This window comes from Eublepharis macularius, chromosome 17 (genome assembly GCF_028583425.1).
Source record: "Eublepharis macularius isolate TG4126 chromosome 17, MPM_Emac_v1.0, whole genome shotgun sequence".
NCBI classification, from domain to species: Eukaryota; Metazoa; Chordata; class Lepidosauria; order Squamata; family Eublepharidae; genus Eublepharis; species Eublepharis macularius.
In genome coordinates this window covers 20,520,667-20,537,285 of record NC_072806.1, presented here as the reverse complement: position 1 = coordinate 20,537,285, position 16,619 = coordinate 20,520,667, and the positions used below count along the sequence as shown (strand labels likewise).

At 43.8% G+C, this 16,619-nt stretch overlaps 1 protein-coding gene across 2 annotated transcripts; it reads left to right on the top strand.

Annotated features, from left to right (window-relative positions):
• The first annotated feature begins 9,380 nt into the window (after nt 1–9,380).
• Nucleotides 9,381–16,208, top strand: MRPS17 (mitochondrial ribosomal protein S17). Of its 2 annotated transcripts, none has more exons than XM_055001022.1 (3): nt 9,381–9,434; nt 11,686–11,815; nt 14,017–16,208. In XM_055001022.1, the coding sequence occupies exons 2-3, from the start codon at nt 11,693–11,695 to the stop codon at nt 14,305–14,307; spliced, it is 414 nt and encodes a 137-aa protein (XP_054856997.1). In that variant the 5' UTR covers nt 9,381–9,434; nt 11,686–11,692; the 3' UTR covers nt 14,308–16,208. The 2 variants fall into 2 exon arrangements, with proteins under 2 accessions (XP_054856997.1, XP_054856996.1); XM_055001021.1 differs by lacking the exon at nt 9,381–9,434 and adding an exon at nt 9,486–9,580.
• Nucleotides 16,209–16,619: the final 411 nt, after the last annotated feature.

The following is a 16,619-nucleotide window of genomic DNA, read 5'->3' as shown; positions in this document are numbered from 1 at the left end:
GAGATTAGTACAGTCGGTATCAAGGACGTTTCCAGAGACAATGCCACAGGGGAAATAAATACAAGTTTACAAAGAGATAAAACAGTAGCAAGAATCCAAGACAGAGTTGAAGAAATGCTGGAACAGAACATAAGCAATTCTAGGACTGGCATTAGACAACATGAAGCACAGGTAGCTCATAGGAGTACATACTTAAAGCAACAGATAGTACATAAAGCAACATAGTGGTGAAGTCTATGGTCCCTAACTCATTAGCAAAGCATCTGAGACATCTCCCTATAATACGGCCCTCCTGTCTGAGTAGAAAGCCTTTTTGAATAATTCGGATTTGCATTGTTTGTGGAAAGCCAGGAGAGTGGGGGCTCTCCTGACTTCCTCAGGCAGGCCATTCCACAGGGTAGGGGCCACCACAGAGAAAGCCCGTGTACGGGCTGCTGTTGATTTCGCCCGTGTGCAGCCTGGCACCTGCAAGAGACCCTGTTCAGATAAGCAAAGCTTGCTTTGCCCGGTAACCAATCATATACTCATTTTCCAAGCCTACCTACCTTACAGGGGAACTGTGTGTACTACCCATTTATTTTATTTACTTATTTCATTTATGTCCCACCTTTCTCCCAATGGGGACCCAAAGTGGTTTACATCATTCTCTTCTCCTTCATTTTATTTCACAACAACCCTGTGAGGTAGATTGGGCTGAGAGAATGTGACTGGCCCAAGATCACTCAGCGAGCTTCCAAGGCAGAGTGGGGATTCGAACCTGGGTCTCCCAAATCTTGCCCAGCACTCTAACCACTACACCACATTATTTATTTAGTTCATTTTTATCTCACTCTTTCTCCAAGCAGAATTCCGTTCTTCCCACTTCCATTTTATTTACTATTTATTTACTTCATTTATACTCTGCCTTTCTCCCCAACAGGGACCCAAAGCGGCTTACATCACTCTCCCAGCCTCCATTTTTTCCTCACAACAATCCTGTGAGGTAGGTTAGAATAAGTGAGAACAATTGCCCCAAAGTCACTCAGTCAGGTTCATGACAAACAGAGATTTGAAGCCAGTCTTCTCAGCCCTGGTCCAACAATCTTGTGAGGTGGCTTATGTCAAGTGAAACAGATGGCCCAAGGTCACCCAATCACTTTCATGATAAGTGGAGATTTGTATGCACATCTCTTCCATCCTAGTCCAGCCCTCTGCCCACTATACAACACAGCCCCCTTAGCACCTTAGAAGAAGGATGTAAAATAATACATAATGAATCTAATAATAATTGCATTGCTGTTTGCTATTTATAGCTTCTACTTTGTAGGGTAATATAAGAAAACCAAGGTCTCTGCCCCAAGGATCTTACAGTATAATATGACCATCTTAGGCATGTTATGTATGCATGGGATTATTCGCTGAATTCAACAGCCAGGGGAAGACAGTAGAAAGAAGTGCTTGGGCTGGTCAAGAGAAGAAATGCACAAGAGCAAATGTTTTTCACTTTGGTCCACTTAGAAGAGTGGATCTCAAATCCTGCTTCAAGGGACTTTATCATAGGTGCTTCAGTGAAAGAATTTATAATGGCAAATCATATTAGCTGAATATATCTTCTCCTGCCACAGTGCTGTCCAAAAGGGCTGTGCTGGCACTGGGCTGTAAACTAATACATGTCCTAAAAGATGCCCCACAATCATTTGCAATGCACAGGTTTGCATGCTGGAGTATTTCAACAGACAAATCCTTTTAGAATGCCAGCACACCCCTGGTACCCCAAAGAGCATTCTTGACATAAAAATTAAGTTGGGAACACCAAACAGACTCTCCCCGTTCTGCTAGAGCAATGCCTTGCTGTTTTGCAAACTCTTTACTAAAAAAAAAAAAGTTTTCTTAATCAGGCCAATCCTAAACCAAATGGCACCTCAGGCAAGGAAATTCTTTAACACACCCCACTTCCTCCTGTTCAGCTTTTGAATATTTTATTTTGTTATTACATTTGTAGCTCATTTGATGACTTTGATGCCCAGATTGGCACACACGAGTCATCCTCGTGTTAGACAATAACGTGAATCGATTGCTTACCAGTCTCAGGATGTTTGTTTCTGTGGTATTGATTATATGGTAATCATTAATATACAGGCTATTTGGTGAATGGGCAATGACGTAAATTTTCTCAGAAATATATATTAAAAAACCCAGTGACTCAGTGCTGGCTAATCTACCTCATAAGGCTGTTGGGAAGATAAAATTGAGAAGGGGACAATATTGTTAAACCACTTCGGGTCCCCATGGAAAGAAAAGAGATGTAAAAATGAAGTCTATAAATAAAGGCTTTTCTAAGATCGTAGTTGTAGTAGTAGTAGTACCAACAACATTTGATTTATATACCACCCTTCAGGATGACTTAACACCCACTCAGAGTGGTTTACAAAGTATGTCATTATTATCCCCACAACAAAACACCCTGTGAGGTGGGCGGGGCTGAGAGAGCTCCAGAGAGCTGTGACTGATCCAAAGTCACCCAGCTGGCTTCAAGTGGAGGAGTAGGGAATCACAGCTCTCCAGATTAGAGTCCCGCGCTCTTAACCATTACACCAAACTGGCTCTCCCATCCACCCAAGTACCCATCCACAAGGAGGCTGTCTGCTGTATCTCTGCATGATGCTGTGGCTTTGCCTCCCTTTAATCAGCATCTACTATCTCTGTGTCTGGTGTGGTTGGATCATTCAGTTCCTTCCGAGGCACAGATATGGCAGAAAAGCATCTTCAGAGAAAAGTGCCTGTTGAAACCCTGTGAGAGTCATTGCCCTGGGCTTGCCTCTGCTCTGTCCATTGATTGGGCACCTCCGCATCAGCAACTTATGCATAGATCAGACCGACGTGTTTTAAAAGTATGTTTTTCACATGTAAGAGTGAAGGGTGAGAGTTTTTTAAAGATGTGCCTTGGGAACCATTATGAAGTTGACAACAATGCGTCTGTGCATTTAAATGTACATCTGCCCTAATTTCATAGAAAGAGACAGCGGAAGTGACATGTGGACAGAAGGTGGTGGTAAGCCACCCCTTACCTTTAGCTTCCCTCCCCAACGTGCTTTCTCAGCTGAGGTTCAATGCAAGATTGGCTGGGAGGAAAAGGCTTGGCAGTAGATTTGGGCACCACAACAGAAGACAGAAAATTACCTAGCACGTATGTTGGTGGCTTGTGAAACTGTTTGCCTTCCCAGCTCCAAGCTTGTGGGGAGCATTCCAGAGGGGGAAGAGAACGTTTCCTTTCAGCATGCCATCCTCATCTCATTGCTGTGCCTGTTATTTCCTTTCTAGGTTTGGTAAGTGGCAGCGATTCCCACCTTGCCTTCCTTCTCCTTGTGAAAACAACAGGGCCCTCTACTGGCTGGCATTTCCCTGTTAGGAGAAGATGTGGCCTGCAGCGGCGTCAGAAAGACGATCAGTTTGGAATCTTTCTCCCAGAGACTCCCCAATTCTTGGGTTCTGCTAGAATTCAGGTGTGTGGGGAGGTTCAGCAGTAAACAGCCTCCAGAACCATCTTCTCTCTCTCTCTCCTTGCAGCACAGCGGGCACAACCCACTAGGGTTGCCAGCCTCCAGGTAGTGGCTGGAGATCTCCTGGAATTACAACTGGTCTCCAGGTCACAAAGATCAGTTCACCTGGAGAAAATGGCTACTTTTGGGGGTGGACTCTGTGGAATTATGCCATGCCAAGGTCCTTTCCCTCCCCAAACCCCACTTTCTCCAGGTTTCTCCAGGTTTCACCCCTCAGATCTCCAGGAATTTCCCAACTTGGAGCTGGCAACCCTACAACCCGCAGCAATTCTCCCTTCTCATCTCAGACCACACCTGAGTCACATCTTACCTAGCTTAAAACAGGGTTTCTAAACCCTCCTCTTGACTCTTGTGGGGGACAAAATATTTTTTTAAACCCTTAGCCTTTCTCATTCTTCCACTGATGCTGCTAAAGGGAAGCAGCCCACAGCCCCCTTGGACAAAGAAAGAAAGAAGCCCCTTCCCCCACACTCTGCTGGTGTTACTGGTGCTGGTGTTACTTTTATGGACACAATGATGTCTCTCCTCTGGTTGAAGCAGCAATGGCACCAAAAGCAGAGAACGATGGCCTCAGTCTACCTTCATTCTATTTTCCCACTCGTACTTTTGCCCTAGGTTGGCACCTGTCTTTGTGTTGTGGTGAACAGCCCTGAATTCTCTGTTATTTTTGTGTACGCATGTGGGGAATGGTCTTGTACCGTGGAGGGAGAGGCTCTTGATTTTCTCACGTTTGTGTGAGAATTCTGTGGCTGCCTCCTATGTCTGTTGTGCTCCAAGCTTAAGCTAAATAAGCTGCAGTTGAAGGCTTCAGCTTATGAGGGGCCTTTTTAAAAAAAGGTACTGAATTGCCATTTTGGGGTGATGCCATAAGGCCTCTTAAACTTGAGCAAATTTAAGGCCTCGGAGTATGTTCATCTTGCCTGGGTTCTGCTTGGTAGCCCATTTCACACACACACCCTCTGGTTGCGCCTCTGTGATGTGCTCCCAATCAAAATTTTGGATGAAAATGTCCAAACTTTGGCCAAAGGATGCATATTTTAATGGGCTCTCTACATGTTCTGGAACTCTGTGGTGGGAACAGCACTCTGCAATGCCTCTGAGGTCAAGGTCACAAGCTCTGAATTTCAGCATGTAGATGGACTTTATCGCAAGGGAAGAGTGGGGGGACACAAGACTGCTGTTTTCGATGGCAGCTGTGTGTCCACTGTAACATCGTGTTCCCACCTAAGATTTCCTGTGAAGAGGTATCCATCAGAAGTGGCTCAAGACACTTTGCTGTCCCAACACTGTCCTTGCATGTTGCCCTACTGCAGAAGGACAGAGTGTATGTGGAGAGGGTATACTGCCTCTAGTGCTATTCCTGCCCACTCGGCCCACCAACCGACCACTTTCTTTGCTCGGGCATCAAACAAGCTTTGGCGCCCATTCCTTGGGTGTCACTTTGCTCCCTCCCCAGGACTGCCGCCATCAGAACAAATTACTCCAATAATGAGCTGCAGCATCCGTCACGTAGAAGAAGAGGCGTAATGCAAATTTGCTTTATTTCCTTAATTCTTGCCAGTTGGAGAATTCTGCTTTTTTGTGATGTAGGATTTGGATCCCATGATACAGATTGCTAAATTTGTTGAGTACAGAATGGCCACCACTCTGAAGGAGGACTTGCTGCTGTAGATCAAGAGAATTGCTTTGGCTACCACAGTGAGGCTCTTAATCTTTCTCTCCTTAACTAACTGCCAGGGCAGACAAGAGAGAGCCACCATCTCTGTGGCAGGGTTGCTGTTTCCCCCAGGACTCCCATTTCCCCTCTGTGTTCTTCTCCATCAACAGGGACTGTCCAAGGAGCCTGTAGCCCCCTGAGAAATCCCCCCCAACCTTGTGTGCCTGTATAAAGTACTGTTCTAAATGTTCCTTTGAGGAAAGAAATTGTGCTGTATGTCTGCAGCCAGAGCAACTGAACTGTGCAGAGAGATGGCAGATGCTTTCATCTGTGGGTGGATACTTCGGAGGACTAGAGCAGGGCTTTTTTTCAGCAGGAACGCGGTGGAACGGAGTTCTGGAATCTCTTGAAAATGGTCACATGGCTGGTGGCCCCGCCCCCTGATCTCCAGACAGAGGGGAGTTTAGATTGCCCTCCGCACTGCTGGAGTGGTACGGAGGGCAATCTCAACTCCCCTCTGTCTGGAGATCAGGGGGCGGGGCTACCAGCCATGTGACCATTTTCTCCAAGGGCAACCCACTGAGTTCCACCACCTCTTTTCCCAGAAAAAAAGCCCTGGAAAAGCATTTCCTTTCAATTGCCTTGTATCTCTTGGCACAGTAGCCTTCCCCTGACACAAAATTTTGGAGTCATTATGCTAGACTTGATGAATGATGGGTTGATATGGCAACAGTGTAATGTTATGTTGAACATATTTCACACAACCTGTCTTATTTTGGCTGGCAAACACCCAGTGAGATTAGCCAAACTGGTAGGTCAAGGTGGAATCCTTATCAAGTCCATTCACAAAAAAGCTTGCCCTCCGATTTCACCTTTTCTGTCCCAAGTCTGGTCCTGGGTGTCAGCGGTGTCCTAGGTGTGGCTCCAGGTGTTGTCCCAGGTGAGTTAGGATGAACAGATGAGACCCCTACCTGGACAAATTCTGCCCTGCACCTTGACCATGTCTTTTGTATGTACCTGCAGGTGTTGAGGTAGGCATTGCGCATTCAAAATAGAAGTTTCATAACAAAAATAACAAAACATGGTCTGTGCAAAGGTAAGTGGCTAAAGCAGCAGTTTACGGTAAATTGAACGGCCAGCTTATTTGTCACTTGTGAATAGTCTTGTAAAACAAACAAACTAGATGAGGCTGGTCTGAAATGCATCATTATTCTCAGCTTAGAGTAACTGCTGCTTCTGTTCCTTCCATTTAAGTCCAGACAGAGATTCATGAGATTCTAAAGGGCAGAGGTAGAACTGATGTTCTGTGTGCCATGTGACCATGTTTATCTGTTTAGAAAATTTGTACATGCCTCTCAAGACCTGCTTGAGGCAGCTCACAAGAATAGAAACCAAGCACACAGACAATAAAAGCAAGTCATCCCTATCAAGGAACAGATTTGCAAGCCCCATTCCCTCAGATTCCCGGAGCTTGGAAAAGCCCTGCACCCATCTCTGGTTTCTGCCTAGCAACATCACCCATTTCCCTTACTCTTGGAGTGTACCAACTTCTGCTGCCACCCACAAATCAGTATCTCCTGCTAGGTGGATTTGTACGTCTAGCACTCTTGTATCTGCATTGCCACTTAAAGGCTCTGCCTAGTTGCTGCATCTCCCACTTTACTCGTATTCGCTAGCGTGAGGATGATCAATTGCATCTTCAAGATTTCATGTTCTCAAGCTCAGCGGATGGCAAGTTCACCCGCTATCCCTCCTCATTACCAGTCTTTGAAAAGCAGGACTGAATAGGTGTAGCATGTTTGCAGAGATCAGGCTTTGCACATTCAAAATAGAAGTTTCATAACAAAAATAACAAAACGTGGTCTGTGCAAGCATGATTGAGGAAAGAAATAAAGAAAAGATGAAAACATGCAACCCTCTAAACCCTGAATGCTATAGTTCTCCTAGCCATGTTTAATTAAGAAGTGATAATTCTTGAAGTGTTAGCATTTAAAAGTCGGTCATTATCTTAGTTCTCAGAGTCAGGACTTCTCACACAACGCAGTCCCTATTCAAATCAAGCACTCGTGCCTGAGAATTAACTTTCAAAAATTGCTGGGAGCTCCAAACACTGAACTCACAACACATGTCTGCTTTGACAAGACTCCCAAGGCCAACCCAGAAACAGGATTACCAACAGAAGTCTTGCAGTTCTATTTGTAATGTGCAGAACCTCCATGTTCAGAGGCCGTGTACCTGCAAGTACCAGATGCTGGGGGCATGGCTATAACTTGTGTACCCCACTCATGAGCTCCCTGAGGCATCTGGTTAGCCACTGTCAGTGAAAAAATGCTGGCCTTGAGGAATCATTTGCATAAGCTGGCCTGATGGGATTCTTTCATTCCTCTTCTAGTGCCTGGGTTTGGAGCAGTAGTGACAGCTAAAGCAACAAAATATGGTTAGTCTTACTTGTACCTTCAATCCCGACTCTTGTGGACCCAGCTATTCCTTGGGGGGGGGGCGCTCTTCTCCTTTTGTCCCGTCCCACTGCTCTGCGTAGCTGGCCACAGCTGTCTTTCCTGGGAGAATGCAAAATCATGCCTATTTGTGCATGCAAGTTCAGTAAATATATATTTTGTTTAGAGCAGCATAGGATGAAATATCACTTGCTAGTTCTTTCAGTAAGAGGTTATTAATGCACAGCTGTTTGGCTGACTTTGGAGGTGAGTGGAGGTCTGAAGCTCTTCCTTGCCTTTTCTTTCCCATTTGACTCTCTTTATCTTAATAACTTGCCGAGGGAGTCAGAGAGGTATTCAGCTCTTGAGTCTCCGAAGAGGGCAACTGCTTTGTTATCCAAGCCAGCTTCTCAGTCAAAGATTCAGATGTTGTAATGACAGAAGAAATATAAAAAGGTTCAATTATCCTGGTTGTAGCCAGATAAAGAGGAACTTAAACTTCTAAGTTAAATAAAAGGCAGTTAAAAGCTAGAGAGCAACTAAAACAGCTCCTCACTCATCACCATCTTGCCTCAAGTAAGTCTGTCTTCTATATTCTGAAGGACTTTCATCTCACAAGAGACAATCTGGTTGGCTCTTTTATATTGTGTCTTCCCTGGCAAGCCTGTCAAATACATCTGCTCCAAATCTGCAGCAGCGGCTTTCATTCTGGCAGACCATTCAAAGTGCAGGAGATACGTTTGGCTAGAAGTAGCAGATTTCTTCAGGTTGCCTGTGACAGACTGCACGATCTTGTCAGCAGTCCTTTCCGTGGACATCATCACCCGAGAGCTCCAGGCTCTGCATGTAAAATGATCAAAGTGGGTATACAAATCCTCGCACACTCTTGAGATGCCCTCCTTGGGAAGGGTATCTAATGCGAGCATCTACGCACCTTGTCTAGCGCCTGTTCAAATACGGTGTTGGCTAAAAAACCACCAGTCCTTGAGATGAAACCACTTTCAGCTAGATCCCGCTAGGTGGCTCCCTAAGGGGCTCTCTAAGATTGATTCCAGCAGGTCTTGTACTTTCCTGACTGCTAAATTCCTGGAGATTTGAGGGATGAAGCCTGGGGAGGGCACAGTTTGGGGAGGGTACAATTCCATAAATTCCACCCTTCACATCAACCATTTTCTTCAGTGGAATCAATCTCTGTGGTCTGGAGATCCATTGTAATTCTAGGAGATCTCCAACCACCACCTGGAGTTTGGTGACCCTACCTCCCCCACCAAAGAAAATTCCTGCTGGAAAACTCGAGACAGAAGGACTGTTATTTCCTTCCCAGACCTCCATCCCAGGTAAAGATGCTTCGACCACAAAGAGAGGAAACTAATCTTCTAAATAAATACAAGTAAGCAAGAATTCAGCTCCTCCCTGCCCATATCTATGTTGAATTTCAGCTTCTTCACCAGGTGTGGTAACCTCTAACCCCCTAAACTGAGGGGGGGGGTTGCTTTGATCACTCATTCCAAATCATGACCTATGCATTTCTTAAACAAGGCATTCACAAAAAGCACCCCACTATTTTTAAATAAATAATGATTAATGTAGCTATCCAACAACAGCCCCGAACCGTCAACCCTTTAATACCCCACAGCAACGCTCCCACCCTCTGAGCCACACAGGTAAGCCATAGAGAGGACACCTAGACTAGTCCTTCCTTCCTAGACGTGCCGCGGAAGCGCCTTGCACTTCCGTTTCTAGCCCCGCCTCTTCCTTTTCTTGGTCGGCTCCCCCTCCCCAGGTTCCCGGCTTCGAGGCAGAGTAAGAGTTGAGCAGAGAGTCGGTTGGCGTTTAAGGGAGGGAAGGAAGGAGGGGGCGCCTTGGGAGGAGAAGGGGACATGTGGGCGCTGGACCTCTTGGGGGCGGAGATCCAGTTGGCCTGTGGGACTCGGTGCCACTTGATGAAGGTGATGGCTGTTGATCTCAAAGGGGGAATTGGGAAAAGATCCTGGAGGATCGGGCTGTCGCTCAAGAAGTGGCAGCAATGTAATGCCTTTATCTGGACCAACTAAAATATCAGCTGGACCAACTAAAGTATTGCAACGATGGTTATACTATCTACTTTGAGATTGTTTTTAAATAGACGGACATTTATACAGGGTCGTTAGAACAGCAGGGGTTGAGTCCAGTGGCACCTTCGAGACTAACAAAATATAAGTTTTCAAAAGTCAAAGCTCCCTTCTTCAGATGCTGTACTTTTTGAAAGTTTATATGCTAAAAATCTTGTTGGTCTCTAGGGTGCCACTGGACTCAAATCCTGTTGGTCTCTAAGGTGCCACTGGACTCAATGTTCTACTGCAGACCAATATGGGTACCTACCTGAAGCTATCTAAGACCCCCCCCCTTCCCACATCCAGAAAATCCATAAGCAAGGTACAAGGCAACAGCCTTCTATTGTTGTCCCTTCTCTCACCCCAATATGAACCATTCACCAGCATAGCAGTTTGTCAGTGAAGTCAAGGTAGGAAATGTAGCAGATTGAAATACAGGAGAGGAAGGTGGTGGCTTCTCTCTATTTCATTAATTTCATCTTTATTTTGCCTGTCCTCCAAAGAGCTCCAGCTATTTTATTTTATTCTTATCCTCTCAGTCTGCAGTCCTATTGCATCTGTTCAGGAGTCAAGGAGGACTAGTTGTTCTGGAATAACTTGTTTTTAAATTGGAGATGTTTGTTTGGGAGGGTTCCTTTAGCTGTGGTGCTTATATGACTCATGCGCCCTTGCAGGAGCACTGGCCATCATGGTAGTGCACTGGGGAAAATATATCCCTGCCACAAAAATCGCTCCCCTTCAAGAAAGTGCCCTGCAAACCAAACTTGTACCAGCCCACCTATGCTCTAGTGTGGAGTTTTGTAGAAAGTCTTTGTCTGGTTGCCTGGAAAAGATTCTTACTATCTGCAGGTGATCCAGTGAATGACTGTTTTCAGGACTGATTTCAGTAAAAGGGAAGGTCCTGCACCTTCTCAAGACCTCAGCAGCCATTCTAGACCTTTCACAGAATATCCAGGGGAAGCTGGAGTCATCTATTTAGCAAGGTTGTAGCTGCCAGCTTTCATGAGAGGAGTTGCCCTTGTTTCGGTATTTTTACAATCGTACAAAAATCAAAGGAAGTGACCTCGTGGTCATTCAGTGCCAGATCACTGCAAGTACCAAGAATACTAAAATATCTTTGTGAGCAACTAAAAACAAAACCATGATCATTTTCATCTTCTATAGTACTTACTCTTGGCTACAGAGTGTGGCAGTAAGAGACAGGGGTGAGCTGATTTGGTATAAAGCAGCTTTTTATTGGGAGACGCTGTAACCCAATAGGGAATACCAATGTTTTGACGAAGGCTTTCACGACCGGAGAACGATGGTTGTTGTGGGTTTTCCGGGCTGTATTGCCATGGTCTTGGCATTGTAGTTCCTGACATTTCGCCAGCAGCTGTGGCTGGCATCTTCAGAGGTGTATCAGCAAAAGACAGAGATCTCTCAGTGACACAGTGACACTGAGAGATCTCTGTCTTTTGGTGATACACCTCTGAAGATGCCAGCCACAGCTGCTGGCGAAACGTCAGGAACTACAATGCCAAGACCACGGCAATACAGCCCGGAAAACCCACAACAACCATCAATACCAATGTTGTTTCCAAAGATCCAAATTCAGTCTTTGGCATCTCTGATTGAAAGATCTCTGTAAGTATTGAGAAAAATCTTCTTTTGCTGTGAGTTCATTTGATTATTTATTTATTTTTATTTATTTATATCATATTTGTATTCCGCCCTCCCTGCAAGTGGGCTCATGCAGAGCGAACAACTGTCTGAGGAGACACACTGAGCTAGATAGTCGAACGATCTGACTCTGTATTGGGCAACCATGTGTCTTGCTTCCTTGATTAGTGTATGGTTTTGATAGGCCCTGGAGTCACAACTGTATGAATACTTTCTGTTCATAATAGCCAGAATCAATATTTTTAGAACCCTGCGACAGCAGAGACAGTTATGTAGAGTTTTCTTTTTCCCTCTCGTAGCTGAGCCATGTCTGCATTACGTGGAGCAGTGCATGCTAAATGGATCATAGGGAAAGTCATTGGGACCAAAATGCAGAAGACTGCCAAAGTGAGAGTAACAAGATTGGTGCTGGATCCTTACTTACTAAAGGTAAAATGTTTTAAAGGGCGCAGGACTGAGTATTTTGTTGTCATGGGGCTCAGAGATGGGAAAGCCAAGTTTAAATTCTACAGCTAGGAAAGGACTTGGAGAAACCATCATCTCTAAGCCTGGTCTACCTCCTAGAGTTATTGTGAAGAGGGGTGCATTAAGATGTGCTGAGGCCCTAAACTATGTCAAGTTTATGAAGATAGTCGTAGAGTTAAATGATTGTAGTTCCATCTTTTATGTTTCCTTTGTATGATTTAGATTATTGTGTTTCTGTTTTCTGTATCAAAATAGAAAGAGTCCAGTAGCACCTTAAAGACTAACCAAATTTACCATAGCATAAGCTTTCAAGAACCACAGCTCTCTTCGTCAGATGCATGGAGGGTAAGAAGAAACTGGTCAGATATATAGGTGGAGAGGGGAGGGGGGAGTAGATGCAATCAGTAGCTTCTGATAATGGGATCAGTTTGCTACTGGACTCTTTTCTATTTTGCTACTACAGACTAACATGGCTAACTCCTCTGTTTTATGTATGACTCAGATGATTGTAGACAACTATAGTAGTGGATGGTTGTAATAAATAATAATAAAAAGTTTTTGAAGACTCATAGCATTACCAAAATGTGTAAAACTTGTGTTTTAGTTATTTTTTTATATTTAGAAGCTCCTCATAATCTGAGACTTTTAAGGTGTTGCTTACTTAACTTCTGGTTGTGAAGGTTAAACACTGGTCCTAGCTCGTTAGAGGAAAAGTAGGATGCTGAGGAAGCAAGTTAGTGCTGATTATCTTTGGCCAATTATGGCCTAAAGCCATAGCCTTATTTTATACATTTGCAGCTCCTTCCTAAGCAGAGTTACACCCTTCTAAGCCCATAAAATTAATTGGCTTAGAAGAGTATAATCCTACCTAGACTGGCACTATTAGAACTTGATTTTCATCCCAAACATCTACTTCTAATTTTGTGTAAACTTCCCTGCTTTTCTCATTCTCTCATTGTCTCCCCCGCCCTGCTTTTCTTTTTCAATTCCCAAATGATGCTTCCTAGTGCTGGTTACATGGCTCACCTAAGGTAAGGGCAAAGACCTGTAGTCTAAAGGGGCACTTCTGTCTCTGAAATGAAGCAGGTCTGTGCTTGGGTAGTGTGAGCATAGGTGATGACCTGGCAGTCGACCTTAGGGGTTTTGTCCTTGGGTCCCGTTCAGGAAAAAGGGGCAAGATTAAAAATACATTTTCTTGAAAGCCAATTTTTATATTTTAAAATGCAGAAGGATAATGGCAGCAGGAAGCTGTACATTTCCATTCCAATATGCCGTTTAGTATAAGGACTGTCCAAAACTATAGGTTTGCAGTGTCTAGCTTTGCAGGCAGATGATGTGAGTGCTAGTGGTCCAATAAAACAAGACAATTGGGGGGAGTATTTAAGGTATTTTGAATTCTGAGGGGAAGTTGGGTTACGTCGATAGAGCAAAACCAAACAAGTGCTTTGTGGTATCTTAGAGGCTAACAAGTCTTTGTTCTAGCAATAAGCTTTTGTAGAATAGAACTCAGTGAAAATTGCAGCTCGAAAGTAGCTTTGAACACTGTCTTTGAGTGAGTTACAGATAGTATCTTGGAATTTTAATTTAGGAATAATGGCTATTTATTTTATGTCATGCATTTTCAGTTATCCTCAAAGCGGCTTACAATGCTTTAAAAATACTATACTAAAAATACTATTAACTATTTCTTCTTCCTTCCCCTCTCCCATTCCCAACATATTAGTCACTGTGGCTGAATCAACGCTTTAATGCCTTCCTCTCAATTTAATGTCCTGAGCCAGACAGGGAGAAACTAGGTGCTGCTTTACCGGAGACATTAGAATGGCAGTGGCTTAGATAGTGTACTGTATAGAAGCCTCTTTCATCACTGAGAACCAAGCAAGGTGAGATGGGCTGGGGTTGAGGTTGAGAGAATAATGGCTTAGGTCACTGAAGTGAGTTCATAGCCAAAATGAGATTTGAACCATGAACTTCACAGCTTTGGCATTATGTTATACTTGCTTTCACCATTAGCAAAAGATTTTAGGCAAGTGGCAGTATGTTTATTCATTCACATTTCCATTGCTTCCTTCTAACCTGAACAGAGTGCACTTTGGGAAAAAATTGCCTTTTGACAGTGAAGCTTTAAATGACTCTAAACATAATTTTTCTATCTTCTCCTGCAGTACTATAACAAGCGGAAAACATATTTTGCTCACGACCCTCAGCAGCAGTGCATTGAGGGAGATATTGTCCTTCTGAAAGCTTTGCCAGAGCGGAGGAGCAAGCATGTGAAACACGAACTGGCTGAAATTGTGTACAAGGTTGGGAGAGTCATAGATCCTGTGACTGGGAAGCCCTGTGCAGGAACCAGGCTCTTGGAAAATGTCACAGGCTCCGAAAACCTCACTGATAGAGACACCAGCTACCTTAGTCAAAAACTCCAAGAGCTAACCGTCTCCTCTTCAGATAAATGATGGATAGGCAAGGCTCTGTAAAATGGGACTTTATTTCATGTCTCTGTGAAGGGGGTTGTATGTGGCAGAGTGTTTCTGTGTTGTTTTTAAAACGGTGGCAAGTAATAATAAAGTGGAGTTAACTTGCACAACTGGTGATATGAACAGAAACATCAGAAATAACCTTAAGTTTGTTGTCTGTAGAATTTTCAAGTCATCTCTTGCCATGTAGGCACTTGAGGTAACATAGAACATTTAAAACTAACCAATTCTGGTAAATCCCAAAAAACTTGCCATCAGAAGCAGAGAATAGAGTGCAGGGAGGAGGTGGACGTGCACAGTAGACTCTTCCTTCGTTAATGGGTTGGATTCGGTTTTTTCCCTGTGAAAACACTCACAGGGAAACAGAGAAAGCATGCACAGCTTGCCTTAGCATCAGAGTCCAGTCATCTTTGTATGCTGAGCATGAAGACAACTGTGTTACCATGGTGGTGCTTCCTGTGGTGGATGAGAAGCTGTTGTCTTTAAGAAGACAGATGCATGTATCCGAAGACAGTCACAAACCTCTCATGTTGAGCTCAGGGAAGTAAACACACACATTTATGGAGATAAACATGAGGAAGAACAGAATCTATTTGGCAGCATTGTCTGGAAGAGAAGATCGATGGGTTTTAATACCACCAGCTAAAAGCCCTAACAATCATAGTGCAAAACATTGTTGGATTGGGTCACAGAGCTTTGGTGAGAGGGTCCCCCAAAGTAAGGATCCTCCCAGCTTGGGGGGAAAGAGTCTGTTTGAGGAAAGAGCACAGAGAAAGAGATGGAGATAGCATCCTTGCTGAGTCTCTTGCCTCATGCCTGTTCTTCTGAAAGAGATTCAAGAGAATATTGTGTCAGGCATTTTTTTTTCTAGTTTTATTTTTTAGGTTCTGTATCATCTGTGAGCTGATATCAAACTCATTTCATTTGTGTTGGACTTACGTGTAGAATGTATGTTGGTTAAATAAAAAGCCTTTTCTTAAAGGGTGTTTGGGACTGCACTGAATTCTTACATACCAGCCTGGGTTGCTTGGACAAGGTATGAACATCACCTTTCTTGGTATCTCAAGGCATTTAAGAGGAATTTTGAGTGACAAATCATTGAGTGGTAGCAGAAAAGGAATGCCAGTAAGGTGCTGTGATTCATGGCAAAATATCCAGAGGAGTTAGCCGTGTTAGTCTGTAGTAGCAAAATCAAAAAGAGTCCCTGAGAAACAGAGTTCTATCTTGGCCTCTTGCTGTCTACAGCAAATTATTAGAAGAGAGAATGTGAGTGACCCCCCCCCCTCCACCCCAGGCAATCATGATATAGTAGCAGTAGTAGGATTCAGACTAAGATTTCTGTGCAGTCTGGAAGTTTGTAACCAACACGCTTGAGTGAGAATATCAGGTCCTGGAGAGGTACAGAATTGGTTTGGAAAGGGAATTTGGCTAATCAGAGATGGGAGGAAACAAGCAATGCTCAAAGAGCAGCACTTTCACAGACAGTCCAAATGGAGTGGAAAGATAGGATTGTGATATCCCCCCATCAACCGCTGTTCACAGGTGCACAACCTCTGAACATGCAGGTATCATTTGGCCATCATGTCTAAGAGCTGTATGACCTCTCCCTGGATTTGGCAAGCCCTTTTTAAAAAACTGAGTAAGTGCAAATACGGAAATGCTGACATCAAAGGCAAATAATTTAAATTGCTACAACTCAACTATCTTACTAGATTTTTCTTAAAATTGAGAGTGCTTCATTTACTTGGTGTAATTATTTTGTCTTTCAGGTAGCGCAAGACTTTTTGTTCAAAAAAAGAAAGAAATCCAGAGCATTACGTCTTTGTTTTTAAATTATTGGTTACTTTATGTATATTTTAAAAAATAAATTGTGCACTCTACCAGGGTTTACTCAGAAATAAGTCTCATTATGCTCAATGAGGCTTATTCCCAAGAAAGTGGTGTTAGAATTGCAGCCCCAGACACTTAAGGTGGCTAACTATCCAAGAACATTGAAATTTTCAGTACAATCCTAAACAGAGTTACTCCAGTTTAAGCCCACTGAAATCAATGGGCTTAGACTGGAGTAATTCTGCTTAGGTTTCCACTGACAGATAAACGTTGAAAATAAGAACTAACCATTTCGAACTGAGGTAGAATAATAGTATCAGTGTGCTTCCCTAACTGTCCCTGGGTTTGTCGCAGAACATGGTCTGCACTTTTCATAAGTGAGGTGCACTTTGTCTATGCTCAGAGGTGCTTTGCCCTCTTTTAAATTAAAAAAAAGGAATTAACCAGACGTGTGCAGGGGT

Coding starts and splice junctions, on each gene's coding strand:
- MRPS17 (XM_055001022.1), top strand. CDS start 11,693: ATGTCTGCATTACGTGGAGCAGTGCATGCTAAATGGATCATAGGGAAA. Junction 11,816..14,016: donor TGGATCCTTACTTACTAAAG/GTAAAATGTTTT, acceptor CTTCTCCTGCAG/TACTATAACAAGCGGAAAAC.